The sequence below is a fragment of the Astatotilapia calliptera genome, chromosome 7 (assembly GCF_964374335.1).
Source record: "Astatotilapia calliptera chromosome 7, fAstCal68.1, whole genome shotgun sequence".
NCBI classification, from domain to species: domain Eukaryota; kingdom Metazoa; phylum Chordata; class Actinopteri; order Cichliformes; family Cichlidae; genus Astatotilapia; species Astatotilapia calliptera.
Genome location: NC_137428.1, coordinates 4,882,694 through 4,902,708, shown reverse-complemented (window position 1 = coordinate 4,902,708; position 20,015 = coordinate 4,882,694). Strand labels below are relative to the sequence as shown.

The window sequence follows — 20,015 nt, the reverse complement described above, 5'->3', positions numbered from 1 at the left end:
TCTGGCACCCTTGGTGTTAGTTAGCACATCGTTCTTTAAAAGAAACAACTTATTCTGTAAGCTTGAGTACTTTCAGTTTTTTGCCAAATCTGCTGGTGATAAAGAAAGTTTTTTATTAGTATCCGGTTGTTCAGTCTGACGTCACTAGCCGTGTCTGGGTCTAAACTCCGCTGCAGGTCCATATATCAAACGATCACTATGGCATTACTGAGAGTTGAAAAACTGTCTAAAGTCTTTCATCTTTAATAAAATGATCAGCGTTCTGCTCTACCAGGTGTAACAATTGAGTTTAACATCCAGGCATCCATGAAAACGGAATTTATGACATTTAACGGAGTTAGAAGTTAGCAGGGAGTTAGCTCGCTAGCTTCTATCTAAATACAATATAGCATGTCCTGACTGCGGGGTTTTGGAAACAAATTAAAACGTACAGCTCTGCTATCACTTCCAGCATAAATGAAGACAGAAAACTAAACAGCAGTGACGTTTGTAGGGTTACTGAAGTTGGGCTAGCTGGTATATAATGATGTGCTACGTGACCGCTAGCGACACAGCTATGTTAGCATAATATAAACAAGCTAACTTTTTTTCCACTTCCAAGTTAATGTGAGTGTTCTCGGTGGTCAGGAACAAATGTAATCGCATGGCAGGATGCTGTCAAACTTCAGCCAGGAGAACAACTGAGATAATCCATCCACAATACGAGGTTAGTCATTCATATACTGCTGCATGGGCTGGGCTGTAGTTACATCGTAAGGTTTTAAAAACTGAGCTTAAATAAATGATTAGCGGTAATAAAAGCCGAGGGAGGTCAACAGTGGTCGCTGACTGTTTTAGGAGCTTTTTGAGATCAAATAGAAGAAAATACAAAACATTAAACATGTTAACAACACAAAAGCCATATTAAACGCAGACTACTTTAGGCCCGGAAGTAGGATTCGTCGCGTCATCACTGAACAACCGGATAGTGAGCTTCTGTCAAAGTGGGTTAAGATAAGCTGCAACAGCCTGATTAAAATAACTGACAAGTAACTATCAGAACTTCCAATGCTACAAAGAAAAGTAAGAAAAATTTAAATTCTATATATTCCTTGCAAGGCCTCGGCCACTGCGTGTAATTTTTAAGGTTATTTGATCTAATCTAACTAATGCACATGGATTTGGAGTCGGCATTTTAGTCTCAGCAGCCTCTCTCTGACCGTGTCTGCCGTGTATTTACAGCAATATTTTCGAATTTCCTTCATAGATGGTTGGTCGTGGCTTACATGATGATGTGATGAAGTCTCTGGAAGACACAGAACCTTTCTGTATATGAATGTATATGTCCTGTATACAGACTTTAAATTCCTTATACTGCTAATAATTTTGGTTACACGAAAGCAAACATTGTTTGGGTATGCTGCATATCATCAGAGTAATTCTGACAGTTCCAAAGAGGCTTTGGAAATTCACCAGGACTGTAATAAAAATGCCCAAGTGCAATTTTTAGGTAATTTTATTTACTCAAAGTAATATAGAGAAAATTTATTAAAAAGAATTTTTTTTTTATCATCAAATAGCCAGGAAAAAAACAACGAGGAAAAACGCACAAACCTCTGTTAAGTAAGGTAGAGAAACACGTACAGCGAAATTGTGCTCGACATGCATGGTGACTCCAAACTGTGTGTGGGTGTTTGTGTGCGTTTTTTTCTTACTCTTGCCATCGTGCGAGCGCAGCGTGTCCAGCAGGTCTATGGTTGCGCTGCCCAGTAGCTCCTTTCTCAGGGTGTGGCAGCTCCACAGCTTTAGATCCAGACGACTCTGTGGCGTCACATTACTGCAAAACGGCATGAAAAATACATCAGCTACAAATGCTTCTGCTTACAGCAGCTGCATTTTATTATTGCATCCTGCTCTTCATCGCCTTTAGCGACGGTACGCAAGTTCTACCTCAGACAAAATGCTTTAAATAAGCTGACGGGAAACAAGTACAAAATCTCGATTAAATTTTATCTGTGTTAGAGCGCTACCACAACAGCAGTACAGTCCAAACACTGTCAGATGCATGCAGTTAATTTAATGTTCTATTGAATTGTTTTAACAATAAAACCCTGGCTCTCATGAGAGTCCGAGTGTGTGTGGTGCTCACTCACAGGGTGAGGTCTTCGTTCCACTGCAGCTCAAGGTGCCCGCTACGTTTGCCTGTTTTTTTGGTTTCACTGGTGAGGCCGTCTGCAGTCACCTCAACGAAGGAGCTCAGCCGAGAGTGCCGGTTCGGCAGCTTTGGGGACTGGGGCTTCGCCGACACCACTGCAAACACACACACGCATAAAGCATGTATCGTAGTGGAAGAACACATCTGTGGTTGTGACAAAACCTCTGCCAGCAGTGCAGCAGTGCTGTCATTTATGGCAACAAAGGACAATAAATGTTAACAAAAGAGAAGCATTTCTTTTTTCATTGAGGTTTAACTGACTGCAGCTCTGGTAAGAAAGAGTCGGAGCTGATCAGATCCTCACGTGGAAAACGACAGTCTAATCACACTAAAGAATTTTAGTTCAGAATCAGAACACTTTATCAATCCCTGCGGAAATTATGTGGTCACAGTTACTCCAAGACAGCAAGAACAGCAACTACCTGAATTATATTAAATAATAAAATATATTGCAAAGTTACAAGATGTAACAAAATAGCTTACAAATAGTTCTAATATTATAATAATAGTTCTAATAAACAAATATTCCAGTACATTACAAAAAACTAAATATGACACTGAGACGGCCTTCTTACTATACCGACATCCTCTGTAAAGGATGTTCAGATCGTTAGGGTGTGTGCACTGTATGCTGTGCATTAGATGGAGGAACTGAACAACAGGAATGACTTCCTGTGTCGTTCGGTGATACATCTGGGCCTCACTGAACAGCTCCTGTGACTCGCCAACAGTGGGTGAGCGGGATTGTCCAGCATTGTCCTTTTCTTGGACAACATCCGCCTCTCCGACAACACCTTAAGGGAGTCCATCTCCGTCTCCACAATGTTACTGCCCTTGTGGATCAGTTCATTGAGCCTGTTAGCATCCGTGACCCTCAGCCTGCTGTCCCAGCATGCAACAGCATAGAGGATGGCACTAGCCACAACAGACTCGTGTAAAATCCAGAGCGTGTCCAACAGATGAGAAAAGGCCCCGGACAATACAGACGGCTCTGACCCTTCCTGTAGAGTGCAGTGGTGTTTTTATTGTCACTGTGTAATACAAGGCAACACCCTTCTTTTTAAATCAGACTGACTGGTGATTGTATATATGCAGTTTCTTCATCCGGGTGACCATGGTAACTAAAGCTAATGCAGCAATGCTTCCAAAATAACTGGCCAAATAAGTCTTTGTAGGAGTGTTAAGATGGCTGCCAAGAGGCGATGTGTACATATAGGATTCTGGATCCTGATTTTTATGAGATTGTTTTCTATTTATTATGTAATAATGTGAAGCAGCGTGGTGTACACTACCGTTCATTTTAGGTCACCTGGAACGGTTCTCAGCGGTGCTGGAGTTAAAAGTTAAATAAGTGGTTCAGTAAATTGGACAAATGTTACAGCGTACTGCAACACCCTAACAGAAACTCCTTGGACTGTGTGTACTCCTGCATGTATACTGGCTGTTGTGAGTATTTTGTTACACGCTGTGTGCCACGGCCTGTTCAGGATGGATTTGAAGTACACGGAGTGTATCAGACAAATACAAACTTTGCCCTCTAGTGGAAGAAAGGAAACCACCTTCATTTATTTAATTTTTATTTATTTAATAAAACGTATTTAATTTATTTAATTTTGGGGGAAAAAAGAATTGACTGACCACAATAAAGCCTTCATGTTAAAAAAAAAAAAATACAAACAAAAAACATTGCACTGTTTACTTATGCTCCATTTAAGGTAGAATGAATATTTGAAAGTAAAGAAACTTTTTGCATCCACTGATTTCAAGCTTTTTTGTTCTCTTTTTTTTTTTTTTTCATTTGGAGTGGGGTAAAAGTGTACATCCGGACATTGGCAAGCTCAGAGGCTTGGAATTCTTGCAGGCCTGCTGAGACTCTTGTTATCGCATGTATCAGTCCTCAGAGGAGCTGATTTCTTCACACTGAATCACAAAATCACAAGATTGCAAACTGAAGAACATGCTGACTAGCAGCGTGTCGCAGAGGGCCTCTGATCAGGACTACCGACTGAAAGAATAAATGTGACAGATTAAGATTTAAAAAAAAAAAAAAAGACAGAGGGGTTTCCATCTGTACTTTTTCCTTTGCAGTGAGACCTTAGCAGATCCACACTGGCAGCAACATGTTGATGACCTCAGATCTTCTGAACATCTGGCATAATAGAACATGACTCATGTGAAGTTCTCTAGAAACAGGGAGGAAGTGACACGGGGAGGTGGGAGGTGTGCCAGAAATGGAAGAACTGAAGTAAGTTTCAACAGTGTGGGAGGATGTGGGAGGAGGTGGGAGAGGTGGAGGAGTGGTAGACAGCCTTTGAGAGCAGATCGGTAAATAAAAAGGTGAGTCAGTGTTCATATGATCAAACCTATGGTTATGACTCTGGTGCAGTTCAAAGACATAATTAAGGAAAAAAGTTCTGATGAACTTTTTTTCGTCTCTTTAAAGATAAGGGGCAAGAAAATTCATTTTATTCCCGGCAGACTCAAGTGATTCATGCAAAAACAAAAAGTGAGTCAATCACCTTATAGCTTCATGTTAAAATATTACAGCATAGTACAAAGAAAGATTTATAGAGGTGGAGTTATCTGATGCATGGACGCTAGTTTCAATCAGTAAAAAAAAGAAACAAAAATGCTAAGCTATGCCTGACTTGAAATTTTGATTCAGATCTGCCAATCAGGAAGCTCTACAGAGGTACGTCATTTCTTTATTATCCAGAAGGAGAAGGCAGAAGGTGTCGGCTATCCAGCAGTTCAACATGAACACAGTGACTCCATATCCATGCAGTTATCACTGAAGCCATTCAAAGCTCACACACCTGGCGCCAGTTTGTTCATACTGATGCTGTCACTACCTAAGTTTGCATTTGCACCATCTGTTTACAGGTAACGACAAAACAACAGCTCTCATTAGCAAAGCTAACTCGAAAGTTCGAGTTACGGATGGGTTTTCTTTTTCTCAGTGGTGGAGACACAGTCTTTTGTTCAATATTTATTAACAGGCACAAACAGGCACTTTGTGTTGTGTTGTAGGTAGCACACTCATCTGGTCACCTTAACCTCCAGTGAAAAACCACCAAAACCTCAAATCAAAATCTTTTATGTGCAATTTGAAAGTCGCATTAAATGTCGCATTAAAACCCCTGCAGCTCTGCTGAAGCTGCGAGCCCTCCTGCTGCCTCAGTCGTAAGAACATAAAAAGTCTATCACAGCCATCTATAGTGAATCTTTTTTGTTTCCTGACTCCTCCGTTAATTAATAAAATTCACTCAAGTGAACATGATCTATAAGCAAAAGGCTTCCTCTATTCTCCAAGCTAGTGTCAGGTCATCATTTGGCTCTGTTTCTCCTGGGTTAATGCATAAAACTAACAAAACATCACCATCTGTGGGAGATCACTGTCATTCTGCAGGTTAAAGTGCACCGTATCTATATTTTCCTTGATTATCGCAAGTACAGATCAGGATTTTAAATATGTGATATTTTCAATTGCAAATCGGATTTGTGAAAATGAAAATCCATCAGTAGATGTGGCATTTACATTGATGCATGCACCAGCTGCGATGTAGGTGTTCAGCTGATGAGCTGAGAGGTGTTAGACTGCATAACTGCCTGGATGGATTGAAATTATTTATTTAAACCACGGAGGGAAAATGCTGCAGTGCAAGGTAAATTCATCCAACGAACCAAGGTGTGAGCTAAGTGAACTTTAAACTTTGCGGATCCTGGTCTTTACATTTTATCAAACAGTCAAACAAACTAAACTAGGAGAGAAGCCTGAGGGTGTCTGGATTGTTCCCCTCATTTCCTGTTTTATTTTCTAACAGCTGTTTGTCTTCACCTTTAGTTATTTCTATTTCCGCCTCTTCTCCAACAGCGAATTACACACCTACACACCTACAGGTAAAACCCCCAGTTTCCCTTTCTTTCTTGCCAGGTCACCTTTGTACTTCTGGCAGTTAACACCTCTGGGCACATCTCCGGTTTTCCAGGTAAAGTTTTTCCTCTTTGTGGTTTGTTTGAGTGTTTCTCTGTTTAAATTTTTGCCTTTTGTGTTTACATTGTGCTGAACCCTGGACTGACATGAAGTTGGGGACTTTTTGGACCTAACTTTGCCATCTTGCAGTTGGATCTTCATCTCTGTACTGAATCCTGGCAAGAAGATAATATTGCATTACATTAAGAATGAAAATCCTCCTTTATCTCGCTTTATAAGTCAACGTTTATGTCAGGTAGCGACCAACGCTGCTTTTCTCAAGTCAGCAAGCTAAAAAAACCCCAAATATTTGTTTGCACAACAACAAGTACAGCCCCGCGTCACTAAACTGGCCCCTCCAAAGCTGGTCGCAGCTCATCATTCATGGTTTCACAACCAAAGCAGCACTACTTCAAACAGAAAGGACATAGTCACATTATGAAATATGTTTATGGGTAATAACATATTGTCTTATGCTTGGAGAAGGGATAGCCAGATAAAGAGATTAAAAAAAAAACAGAAGTACCTGTACCACACTTCTGTTTGCGGTATCAACATTTTGTCTGTGTGAGCAATAAAGTAGAAAAAAAAATTACCTTTCAAGGTCAACTGAGACTTCTCAGTGGTCTGGGCACTGCCAGGTCTGCTCACGCTGGCAGCTGCCATGACATCACAGCTCTGTAACACAATCACAAACACACAAAATATTACAGTATACTGTCACTGCCTTCCAATCAGGTGTGTGTTGGGTGATACAGCTCTTCTATGCAAAAAATATTGTGGTGGAGGCAGAATTTTACTGCATTAGATGGTAAATCTGGAGCAAGAGGTGGATGACATAGCTTGATTTATGTGCAGTGTCTTGAACGACAATCTTGAAAGCAACGCAAGTTGTCTCATATTATTTTAACATCACCAGCAGAACATAACTCCTCCTTCAGACAGAAAAGCATAAAACTCCCACCACACTGCACCTCCAGTCCTTAAACACTCACTCCAGGGGAGTGAGAAGTGACGTTGTCTAAGCACATTTCGCAGCATTAGAGAGAAAGCTAGCTGGGATAACCTAATTCAACGGGGCAAAACATCATGACATGCAATCACGCATCACTTATAACTGCACAGTTACAAAACTCCCACAAGCAGAAGGGAATTCTGAGTCTTTTAAATGACTGGAGAGGTCGTATCACTACATTCACCGGCAGCAGAGAGAGACACGGGATGAACAGGATAAAGAAGCAGCAGAACACAGGTGGCGCTACCCCACCCACAGCAACAGGTACCAGGTGGTGATAGTAACGGGTGTTTTTCCTCAAGACATGACAATTTATGCCAAAACATCTGGAAGAAAACATCCAAATGGAGTTTGTTTCAAAGCAGCTGTGCAAACATTAAGGCCAATGAGCCCGACCGATGTTTACTTTAAAAACTGTGGCGTTAGATTCAAGTCAAAAGCAGGACTCAATGATTTCCACAGCCAAATATCCACCTTCTCTTAACACAGCAAAAAGCTTATTTATTGCTTTAGTTATTTTATTATTATATTATTTTTATGGTCACATTAAAACACTTAAAAACAGACGTTACACATACTTAACTCAGCAGTCAGCTCAGATATGTTAATGACCACCCAAGCATACACACCGACTTGTTTCAGCATTTTCTAGTATAACGCTTCCCCCACTAACTGGCTCAGACTTCACTGCCATTCAGCTGTTCCCACAAAAAGGATCTCTCGCTACAGGTCTGCTGCTCTCTCCTGAACTCCACCTGGCAAAGGTAGTTCTACTGCTGTAAAGATCTGCTGAAGGGCCACTTTAACCACAAGCTACACCCTACAGCTCACCAAGCCTACAGAGCAAACAGGGCCTGCCGTCTCCAGCTCCAGTCCAAGATAGTGGAGGTGAATCTCAATTGAGGCAGCCCATTTTATCACTCTGTTTAGGGATTAGGGAAACTGCTTTTTGTAAGCACATGTACACACTCAGATTCCCCTCTATGCCACAAACAGAAATCAGTAGGACACTATATTCTGGCAGAAGCCACAAGACACTTTAAAACTATACAAAAGGGCCACTCATGCAAAAATAATATAGAGTGAGACATCTAGACTCTTGCTGGTTGAGTGTGCATACTTGTTCTCCACTCTGATCACACTGCCAGAAACACTAAATCAGAGCGCATTCACTGGGAATTCAGCTGTATTTAAATATATATATGAACTCAGACATCAGGAGGGAAGATCCACAGACCCAGTAAGGAGTCCTCTCATATCATTATCATGAATGAACAGCTTATACAGGCACATGTTTGCACAATTCATGGATGCTGTAATAATGTTCACTTACCCTGGTGTGATTACAAACCTTGTTCCACTATTGTAACTAAACCGGATTGTTTTCATGTACATGCAGATTGCAAGGGCTTTAACAACACTCAGGAAATTAAAGGGTGAATCACTATATTATTTATAGGCGAGATTACCTACCCCAAGTTGGAGCTTGTCTGAACTATTTTGTACACTCTGTGTGATCTGTAAGACACTAACTACTTATCACAACACTGGAGTACAAGGTATATAAAGCTGATTAAAGGTGTACTGAGTAGCCTGTCCTAATGAATTTACATTAAAGGCGTGAAGTTGTTCTCCCTGTAATATTAAGTAAAAGCTATGACTTTCATCAAACCCCATCAACATCACCTTGAGCAAAGTCAGAGCACCCTGCTGAATTTAAAGCACCGCAAATACAATGCAGATTAAGGCTGGACTCTGCTCTGAAGGTGTGCTTATACTGATCTGTACTATATGCATCAAGGAATTAAAATTAAAAATAAAACCCCGATTCTAACACTGCTCTGCGAAGGGGACCCTCGTTTTGAAGGTGACATGCTGCAGGCACTGCAACCGAAACCAAGACAAAACCCAGCCAGAGGTGACCTGGTCCGAGTCAGAGTGACTAACCGGGTGTTGGATTGCCAGAATATCCACCTGAGGTCTGTCTCAAGGCTGCAGATAAACAGACGAGAGCTACCAAAACAAAAAGCGCACAGCATCCTCCGTCAACCTTGTGAAAGAAGCTGGATGCTGCGCAGCGTTTCTTGGCCGCTGTGAGCTGTCTGAACTTCTCAAGAACCAAGAGAGGTTTAAATGATCCTGACAAACTATTTTATCGCTGCCGTATAAAATACCTTTGGCTGCTGCGCACATAATACAAACGCGGAAGGTGATCAAGGTTTGTATGCATCACCGTCAACGAGAGCAGACCAAAACGCTAACGCTTCTGGTCACGTTTGCAAAATAAAATCTCCTGTTTTGTTTTGTTTGGGTTTGTTTGCGTTGAGAGTGCGGAGACAATAAAACAGCAAATTAATCCTTTTATCAGCAAGTAGAAACTGTCGAAGGTGAGCTTCTTCTATTGAAAAACACAAATGTATTAAGAGACTCACAATTTATACATTGATCTTTAAGAATCTGAATATTTCAGTCGAACTCTAGTCGCATTTATTTCGAAAGAAAAGCCAACACACTTCCGCTTTGACTCAACGAACTTCAGCTAGCTTACCTAAAAGAAGCTAATAGCTAGCCAGCGAGCTTCTTGGTGGGATTTTATAAAAGGACATGCGGATAAAACCCGTTCTAATCACCTGACAGCAAGTAAAGCCTCACCCACAGCCTCACTGCTCTCCTCATGCCATGGTACACGTATTGACACGATAACAGTTGAGGCTTATGTGTGATCCTGGACGTACCTTTTTCAGCTGTGCTCCGCCGCTGTCGCTAGTGAACTTTCATTTCCGCCTCAGTGACAGTATCACGTGACCTAGCGTTCTCATTGCACAAAGGATTGTGGGTCGTAAACAATAATAAACAGCCCACACAATTACCTTAAATCACCTTTAATATATATATATATATATATATATATATATATATATATATATATATATATATATATATATATATATATATATATATATATATATACACACACATACATACGGCCTCTTGCTTTCTTACAAACCATGAAAAAATATTAAAATATGGAATGAGGAAAGCATGCCCCTACTTTTTAACAAATCTGTGTATCTCTATGTAGTTTACATCTTTATCTAAGCTCTGAATGATCCCTGGTTTGATCCCAGGAGGAGACACAAAACCCTAATCCTACTGCAAAAGTATGAAGTTTGTTCGAGGTCAAATGCTTAGCCAACCTTTGTACTCATGTCCCCCAAGGCCTAGTATGTTGTTATGAAGTTTGAAGACGATCCTTAACAAATTGTGGGTAATATAAAGCTTTTAGTACTTTCTACATTTGGTGGGATCTTGACCATGACCCGATTTTTTACCAAAATTAAATCAGCTTCAGCTGTTTTTGGCATCTACCGTCTCCCAAAATTGAAAACAATATCTTGAAAGTGCATGAAAAGTTATAAGTTTGAAAATTTTATTTTCTGTACATTACCCCAACTCCCACTCTCCTCCTTCGACTGTAAATATCCTGATTGATTAACAAACTGTTTAAACCTGTACTGTTTAAGTTTGCACTTTGAGTCCACCTGCTTTCACTTGCATTCATGACAGATGGTAAGTGCATTTGAAAGGTCTTGAGAACCAGCTAACGGGAGCAGTACGTATCTGCGCAAGTGGGAATTTGTAACTGTGTCCTCCAGCAGCAGGCAGCAAGTGAGCAGGTGATTTTAGTGTTGAACAGGCTGTATTCCTATCAGATGGCAAATGTTAATCCACAAAAGAACCTCCAGAGAAGAGGAACCTGATGGGAATGTTGGAATATGCATCTAGGATCTACGACAAGGAGAGGAGATGAGGCTAAGTAACTCAGATGGCTTTATTTGAAAACAATAGCCTGAACAAGTAACGATCAGAGGGGTATACTGCAAACAAAATTCAACAGCGCCAGTCTTTCTTTGTGTTAGCTGCCTCGACAAAACCTAAAACCTCAGTCGGAGATAACAAGTAACAACTTTCTGTTGAACTTCGCTTTCTGCTTCAGATTCTGTGCACACGCACATAAGAAGAGGCAGTCTGCGGTTCTTGTGATTCGGTGAACTTATATAAATGAAGGCCTCTTAATCACACGTTGACGTGGCGGCGTCCTAGCAGCAACTTTGATTACAGCAGGAATGGTCACATCAGGAAGAGCTTTACAAATTGATTGCAGCTGAGTCACCACCTCACTTTGCTGTCCACATTCAGAAAGCACGAATGTACAAATTTAAATAAAGAAACCTTAAACAGTCATTTATTCCAATAATATCAGCATGATGTATATGCATAGTAGCATAACTCAGGTTTGGTGTACACAGAATAATATGTATTGCTGAAGTGAAACATCAGGCATGTGCAGCTTTGCCTCACAGATGAATTCTCAGCCCAGTCATAAATGCAAAAGTGTAGGAATATCTGCTAGACTGCCTTCACTCAGTCAGTGAAGCTGCAGGAAAACTCTCCGCTCTGATGTTGGTGGTGACTGTGACGGGCAATGCTGACGGTTAACGCGGAGGCTGACGTAGTGGTCGTGAAAGTAAGTGGCCACAGCTAGAGGAGGGCCCAGCAGCAGGAACAGCCACACTAAACCGTTGCCATAGTTTCCCTGGAAATAGTTTCGGAGGAATACTGCGACCAAGAGCTGCAAGAAGAAGACATAGTGTCAGCTCAAGACACGCCCCGATTATAATAACACAGTGCATTGTGTTAGGTGTGGAAGGCCAAAAACAATAAAGTGGATCAGGTTTAATTATTAGGACTAAGATTTCAGTGTGTAATCTATGTCTCCATTTAAAGCCTTTTTGCATTTGTTAACACTGTTAAATAAAAGAGCATAAAATTCATCCATGAATGATAAAGTTGGATCCCCATACAGCAGCAGCTGCCACCAGTGCAATAATCTCACCTCAAACACCATCATGAGAAAGATCCACAGACGGCAGCTATGCAGTGGCAGAGCAATCATATACTGTGTAGGAGAGAGAAGAGAACCATCACGGCTCATTAGTACTGGTGTTTATCCAGAGGTACCAGCTTAATTTTATTGTATAGAAGTGGGCTGCAATTCAATCCTAATCTCTAATCTCTTTTCCTTTTCCCCAGTGGGAGAAAAAAATCACGAAGTCAAGAAAAAATGTGAAGTCTGACTCAACTCCAGAAACCAAACTACCTAATAAAGCGACGGTGGATGTCACTGACGTGGGTCAGCTGTGGTGAAACTACAATGTCCCACTGATGGACTACAAAGACTCATCTCACACTGACTGCTCTGTTTCATGCAGCTTGTAGGTTATAAACAAGGTCATAAATCTCACTTAATTACCAGACAGAGGAACAGAGGAATAAAGATATATAATAATATACAATAAGAATGGTAGGATACAGTAATTTACAGTAGTATACAATAGCATAATGCAAATATAATATCAAACAATTCAAACAAAGTGACGATATAACTATTCCAGTAAAATAAATAACATAACAATCAGTGCAGGTGCTTATAAAAAAAGTGACATAGTATTGTGCAATGAATAAAAAGAGAGTAGCAGCGTATAATGGAATGAAACAAACATTCAATAACATACTGTTAAGTAATATTGCACAATCTGAATGAGAATAAAATAACATTGATATTAATCTTAAGAAATGTCACCCGTTTAAAAAAAGTCTTTCAGCGTCTGTCACTGATGTAAAGTCAGTTCATAAGAATCCTAAAGGCCAGAAATAGTTTTACAGCGAAAACTTAACCAAAGTGTGAAAACAGATATTTTTAAATCTGAAAACACGAGTTCAGAGAGTCTAAAATAGTTCCACATTTACTTTTAGCTTCACATGGGACACAAACCAAAGTTTCTGGGGCTAAAGATCAATGTTTGGTCCTTGAAAGGTCACCTGCAATCTTGGAGTATATGAGATCGTTCAGAGGTAACTTCTGGGTCTGAAATGGGAAGAAATGCAGAAGTTCCTTAAACCTGCATTCTGGTTAATGACCAGCAGGGTTGGCCCTTGGATGTTGATTCACCTTTACAGTGTCTCTGGCCAGTTCTGCACAAACTTAGTCTGAACGTTATTAGATTGCTGTAACTTATGCTGGATTCCCCGTTTATTAAATGCTAGATTTGTGGGACTAAATTCAATAAAGCCAAGGCCCTGACATTCAAGCCTTACACTCTATAGTTGCAACGATGGTCCTCTAGCACCTTAAATATGATACTGTAGACCAGTAAGGTAAGAATCAGATACTGCCATAAGCAAGGGTGCAATGTATCCTGTGCCAAAGGAGATAAGGAAGCATTGATAGTTCCTTTCCAAAGATGCCAGAAGAGTGGACTGTACCTCACAAAGCGCAGCAGACATCAGGAAAACCAGCAACTCGGCATGTGATGGGGAAACATTCCTCTCCACCAGACGAGTGTAAATGTGTCTTTTTATGCATAAAAAGAAAAACATGTAAGCAAAAAAAACAACCCATGTCAAACATTCAAGCACACAGACCAAAAAATGTTGATAATACCTGTGACACCACCTCTGAAAGGGAATATTCCAGTTCTTCCAGAAAGCAATCAAAGTTGTAGCGTTCCTGTAGATAAAATATAAACTGCATTACTTCTGAGATGCAAAATTAACACAAATTACAGTAAATGTTCTGTACAACTGACCACCAGTCTCCATAAAAATGGCGATCACCAAAGCGCAGCAGTTCTGCACAGAAGTTCAGGTATGAATGAGTCAAAAAGAAGAAGAGGAGCCACAGGAAGTGGGTCGGTGCCTGACAAGAAAGTATGTGTTAGCAATGCCAATATGCCACACATACAAACTCTTATCTCTAAGTATCATGGACCAAGGACAAAAGAAATCACTAACCACCAGCCCCACGAGGTGCTCCACCCTCGTAGTGATGGCCATGCTCTGGATAAAAGTATACAAATAGAAAGAAGGGTGGATTCAGCAAGGGTGGGAGCTGCCCTTGTTTTAATGAGCACACTTCAGAAGATCATGTTTCACTTACAGAGAATGAGATTTCTGATCTCTGGAAGATGGGTTCAATCCACTAGAATGAAACAAAGGATTCTAGAATCATGAAATTCAACTTGGTTCTTGAAGATAATAGTCATCGATTTCCATGACTCCCTACTCCATGAAATACCAGCTGAAGATTTTACCCATTTATAGACAGGACATTAAAATCACTGAGAGGTGAATCAAATGCACTGAAGTCACTTTGATTCAAATAATGCTGCAATAATGGCACGGCATGTCCAACCACACCAATGAGGAACGGGTTGAGGAACACGATAAAGAGTCATGACGCAGTTTTCTAAACTCCCGAGGTCATAGCCCAGTGCCTGCTTGACGCCCTGTGCACAAAGGCTCGTGAGTCCAACGAGTGGACTGTAAATGCTACAGTGCTGCTCCTAATTCACACATACCCCCCAAATCAACCTCCAGAGTGAAACATGCTCTCACAGCCGTGCAGTGCCAGACTCCCTGAAAGGTCTGCACATAAATGCAGTGATACTAAGCTACTGTATAACAAAGAAAGGACTTCAGCGATCTGCTGTACCTGCTGCACAATGCCAACCATGATCTGGACAACCACCACCTAAAAACAGAAAATTATGTTTAATTATCCCATGTAGTGTGTGCACAATAATTTTACATTTTGTTGAAAAAAAAATACATTAAAAAAAAAGACAAATATTCAACACGTGATTTAATGTGGCATACAAAACAAATCTTAGATGTCGGGACTTTAAAATGTAGTAGCTAAGTCCTTACGTTTCGAATTCTCTCCAACAATAGAGAATTTAACAGGAGAAAAGACAGAGGAGACAGGAACAAGGAGCAGCAGAGACTACAATACAATCAAATGAAAAAGAAATAACGAAACAACAAGGATTTATATCAGGAGCAGTCACACTGACATTAGCGGGGACAGAAAATCCCCTGTGCAGTGTCAAAGTATTACAAATACAATACTTCTGGTTAAAGGTTCAAAGATAATCTGATTAAAGGGCCTGAAGCTATCCAAGAAAAAGGTTTGTTAGCGCTCGTTTTGTTACCATGCCAACAGAGGATGAAGAACGCCACGGAGCGCTCAAGTCTAGACTTGTAAAGAGAAAACTGAGTCATCCATATCAGCGCTATTAATCCTTTTTACTTTTTCTATTCTCCTCTCTCATAGAACAATACTGTGTAAAAATAATGACACCAGTGTTCAGCTCACCATTTCTATCAGTCTGTGAAGCAGCTTATTAATGCGGACGTTAGGACAGCAGGGGAAGCCCCTCTGGAAGCAGAGAGTGGGGGCGAGGAGGAAATAATAGAGCTCTGAGAAAATAAAGACAGAGTTAAAAATGCTGAAACATCACTTTGAGTCACTATAAAGAAATGAAGCAGCTGTTACCTCTGAATGTCGGATGCTCATTGTGGTGTTTCTGTGATGCAGGTCCATTCTGATCTTTCTCTAAAAATAAAACAGAAGCAAAAAGCTGCAGCAGCTGCTGTTCTTCTGAGATGGGGTCAATGAAAAGTTTAGAGTTGCACAGATACCTAAATGAGCCAGACGATACCAACGATTTGTTTCCTGGTAGGAATAAAGCTTCATCCCCAGAATAGTGAAGAACAAGAGAGAGAAAAATGCTCCACCTGGTGGACAAAGCATAAACGTGCTTTTCAGACAATGAGACACATACACATGGAAGTCCTGGAGTCCAACAAATCTGCAGTACCAGTGCGATGCTGTCACGTCATCCCCTCCCCTCACCCAAACCGGTCACGGCAGGTTTGGTTCTGCCACAGGTCTCCTTCCTAATAAAGGGAGGTTTTCCTTCCCACTGTTGCCAAAGCACTTGGTCATAGAGTGGTCAAATGATTGTTGGGGTTTTCTCTGTTTTATTTGTATTTTTGTGTGGCTTATAAAGTGCTTTGAGGCAACTGTTTTGATTTTGTGCTATATAAATAAAACTGAATTGGATTAAACTGAATGTCAACATGGATCAAAATCTGACCTGAATCTGTTTCCTGGTATACTTAATGAAGTGGCCAATGACTGTATTTTATAAGGGAACTCAAATCTATCGGTCTGGATTACAGTAAATATGATGCAGGTTTGAAGTTACCTGTTGACATTGCAGGCTCGTGTACGATGACAGCAGGAGGAAATAGAACCAGCAGCCCCAGATTAGTAAGGTGTAAACGATGTGCGTTGGAGAGAGACAGCATTGCCTGACAAACAAAGATTTGTTATTTTTTCTGTGTCAAAAAGTCCCTCTCTGGAAAGATACATCCTTTCACATCTAAAAGAGAAAATAATAAGCTCTCACCTTTTCCTGGGACCTCTCCAGAAGCAAAGCTATCAGAGCAAACGTGTTGGCAGCTGGGAAAATAAGAAATTTATTCATTCACAACAACAAGTGTGCTGCTGGAGACACCTATTCTCTCTACTCTAAAGTAATTCTGTATCATTCATGATGTGTTGTTTCTCTGCCACAGTCCTACGGATACCAATGGTTCTCACCCAGAATGAGGATGACTGACGGCCAGTTGCAGTTGTCCTCAATCAGATGTCCCAAAACCTTTTTGACATCTATCAAAAATCCATGTCTGTTATGAAGAGGAAAAAAGTAAGCTTTAGTAAACAGTAAACAGAGAGCAGGGATGTATTTAAACTGGAAAAAATACTGTAATGAATAGAAATTCTTGGTTTTTAGACCAAGAGGTTTTAATATGTTCATGTGACACATTCAGTGTGGCGTTTCTCCTCACAAATTATCATCCAAAAGTCTTCTAGATTCAGAGTGTGTTGTGCTGTTGTGAAGCGCAGTGCTCGTGCTTTTCTTCCACTAAATGTGCCCGCAGAGTCCCAGCATATAGATTTTACACTGGAGTAAAGCATGGGAGGTTTACTAAACATGAAACTTTAATGGTTTACAAAAAAGCAAGTGTGTTTGTAGGTGAAGGGTCTGTTTTATAGATGGATGTGAAGTCCACCAAATCTGAAAATTCAAACCAAAAAAAGGACAGAAGCCATTTATACTCACTGTATGAAATTCTCCAAGAACAGGTGAGCATGAGTCAGGACCTTAAAAATCAGAATGACAGCGTTTTTATAACTCAACAAAATCTTAAATGTATTTCCACAAATGATAAGGCAGGGCTGAGAAACTAACCAGCAGGATGATGATCCAGTTGAGGATGCCTCTGTATCCGGTAAAGCTGCTGTTAGAGCTCAGCAGAGAGTCTTGGATGCTGTGGCAGCTGCACAAAAACACATTTTCATCTTCATCAGGCTTATTTTTTTTTGTTTTTTCCTGTAAATATTATCCTGTCAGCTCTAATATGACTGCATCGCAAAAACATTCCAGGTCTCCTCCAGTGGTAAACAAATGGAAAACCACTCAGCTGATGGTTTTTTGTTGGTTATACGAGGCCCTGGGATATAAAGAAACTAAACATGTCTACATCTGATTGTGTGTTTAATATATTTTAGCCCAAATTCAGAGGATTTTAAATTAAAAGTGACACTCAAGAGTCTGAAGATGGTTTACTATTCATTAACTGTTAATTTTGTAATGATGGTGCTGAATAAGTATTTAACGGGATGATCTCTGTGTAGTTATGAAACAGGGTGTTTTGGCTCTACAATGGGCCACAAAGACCACACGGTACGAAAACACAATGTCAGAGAGGTCGGTGTAGTTGTTATCCACCACCAAAGTTCAAGGATTCAAGGATGCCAGTGTTCACATTTTGGACCAAGAAGACAGATGGTTCAACCGATCACCTTCTTTTGAAGCTTTTAAGACGTAGGAGAGGGTTTTTGAAGCTGTGTGTGAGATTAGAGCTTCAGAATTAGATGGCCACGCCTGCTGTAACGTGTGTCGTTACTTGTTCACCAAGATGTCAAGTATTATTCCTCATCTACGTTTCACGCTATCCTCCTGAACAGTTATTTCTGCACAATGACAGCCAGGTCTGATGGGTTCTGTGAGTTTTTATTATATGATGCCTTACACGTATATAAATCAATGCATTCATAATTTTTTATTTGTGCTTTTTATTATTTGAGTAAAATATGTGAACATTTCATCTGCTGGTGAGGTCATACATCTGCCACATGGAGACATGAGGAAAGCAGCAGAGAGCTTACCAGAGCAAAGATGCGTAGGGGTGTTCTTCTTCACTGGTTAGATCAAATGTAGAAAAGGAAGTGCTATCACAGAGGCTTATACCGTCTTCTTCGACTGAGGAGGAGGAGAACCTCTTCCTCATCGAAGCCATCTTTAACTCCAAGGATCAGTCCACCGAGGTGGAGGTTACAGATGTTTGAGTCCACTTTAAGAGTCAGAAAACAGATTTATTTAACTCTCACAAATAACATTCTCTTATTAGATATTTGATTTGAAATATTAAGATGATCAAAGAATAAACATAAATATTACATAGTGTCATATTTTTATCTGAATTTCATGCAAGAAAAAAAGTGTAGACCAAACTCCGCAAATTCCTATTTACGTACACTGCTTAAATAATATCAAAGTTTCTGTTCTATTCTATCCTAAAACTGGGCTCTGAGGAGGTCAGCTGATATTGTTCCAATGGGTGCTTTTTATATCCAGTTATGCTTTCCTGCATTTGCAGTGTGTTTGGGATCACTGTCATGCTAAAAAATAAAAACCTTTCCCAATCAGATGATTTCCAGATGGTATTCCATGGTGGATTTTAATGTAATTGTACATTTCTGCATTTCCATCAGTTTTCTCCAACACGACTGGCTGAAATGGAGCTCAAACCACGACAGAGCCTCCACGTGCTTTACAGATGGCTGTACACACTCACTGTCGGGCTTCTATTTTGAACTCTTCTATATACAAAAATTTCAGATTTCCTGTTTCCCTTCATTGAGACAGGATGTCCCTTAACACCTACCCATCCTGTGCAGTTTCCTCAAAGTTTTTGAATTCTGACACAAGATTGACTCCAGAATTTTGCACAGTTGTTTACTGTACTTGTTAAAAATTTCTGCAATGATTTATTGTCTTTCTAATCTTTGCCATGTTGAGACAATGAGGCTGTAGGTTGTGCAGAAAATACGAGCGCATCATCAGATCATTTAAATGCAAACTGCATCTTAGAAAATAATTCCAACCAAATCGCTGTAGTGGATTACCACTTTGGTGTTTTATCGCTTGTATACGCGGGTGAACATTAAGTAAGATAAAGTTTTAGCCTTTACCCGAGCTTTAAGTTCAATTTGTGAAAATTCGGCAAGCATACAAATTATTATTAAGCCATTTAGTTCATGAGAAATTAGACTTTAGATGTCCTTTCTACCTCAAACGACCCGTTGTCGCAGGCATCTTATGCTTAAAAGCCAAGAGGTTACATTTTTGTGTTGCTGCTTGTCGATAAAATGTACGCCGAATGAAATAGCTGCCCGAAATACATTAGTCAGTCTAACCAACTCGTTTTACAACCACTGTAACACCGGGTGCTAACAAGTCAAACTTTTAATTTCCGCATTTCCTAAAGAAGCTCGGTGTGACCTTCTGAAGCGAAAGAAAAACGTCCTACCGCGTCATCCTCCGCGTGCAGCATCCTTCTACCAGGTCCACATCTCAGAGCATCCGCCGCCTGTCAGCTGACTGCCCGACACAGAGCTTCTCTGACCTCTGAGCCCTCTGAGGACTGAGGAGGTGCTATTCGGTGTGAAGCCACGAGATCCTTTTATTGTGAAACATTCAAAATAAAAGCCCACTTAAAGTAAAAAAGACTTTAATTTCTGAGATGCCAAAATAAAGGCCTGTAGTCTGATTGATTAATTGTCATTTTGGTGCCTT

General features: G+C 40.4%; 2 protein-coding genes across 8 annotated transcripts in view; both read right to left on the bottom strand.

Moving 5' to 3' along the window:
• The window catches only part of wwp2 (WW domain containing E3 ubiquitin protein ligase 2), a 62,521-nt gene extending 52,491 nt beyond the window's left edge, over positions 1-10,030 (bottom strand). For 4 of the 7 annotated variants that reach the window (XM_080304067.1, XM_080304069.1, XM_080304068.1 and 1 more), the window contains exons 1-4: positions 9,835-9,873; positions 6,764-6,845; positions 2,133-2,289; positions 1,695-1,816 (exon numbers count right to left, since the gene is read on the bottom strand). In XM_080304067.1, coding sequence (XP_080160193.1) covers positions 1,695-1,816; positions 2,133-2,289; positions 6,764-6,845; positions 9,835-9,858 — 385 coding nt within the window. In that variant the 5' untranslated portion in view covers positions 9,859-9,873. Of the gene's footprint in view, positions 1-1,694; positions 1,817-2,132; positions 2,290-6,763; positions 6,846-9,730; positions 9,880-9,917 lie in introns of those variants that run through there. The other 3 variants (XM_026172618.2, XM_026172620.2, XM_026172621.2) reach the window with 3 other exon arrangements.
• A 970-nt stretch (positions 10,031-11,000) lies between these two features.
• On the bottom strand, positions 11,001-19,885 carry LOC113025148 (diacylglycerol O-acyltransferase 1-like). The gene is made up of 18 exons (XM_026172616.2): positions 19,750-19,885; positions 18,326-18,510; positions 17,346-17,433; positions 17,217-17,257; positions 16,694-16,779; positions 16,500-16,552; positions 16,296-16,401; positions 15,727-15,822; positions 15,581-15,640; positions 15,401-15,504; positions 14,738-14,776; positions 14,183-14,224; positions 14,038-14,082; positions 13,833-13,942; positions 13,688-13,753; positions 13,510-13,597; positions 12,080-12,142; positions 11,001-11,815 (listed from the first exon to the last, which is right to left on the bottom strand). The coding sequence occupies exons 2-18, from the start codon at positions 18,454-18,456 to the stop codon at positions 11,612-11,614; spliced, it is 1,422 nt and encodes a 473-aa protein (XP_026028401.2). The 5' UTR covers positions 18,457-18,510; positions 19,750-19,885; the 3' UTR covers positions 11,001-11,611.
• Between the last annotated feature and the right edge of the window lie 130 nt (positions 19,886-20,015).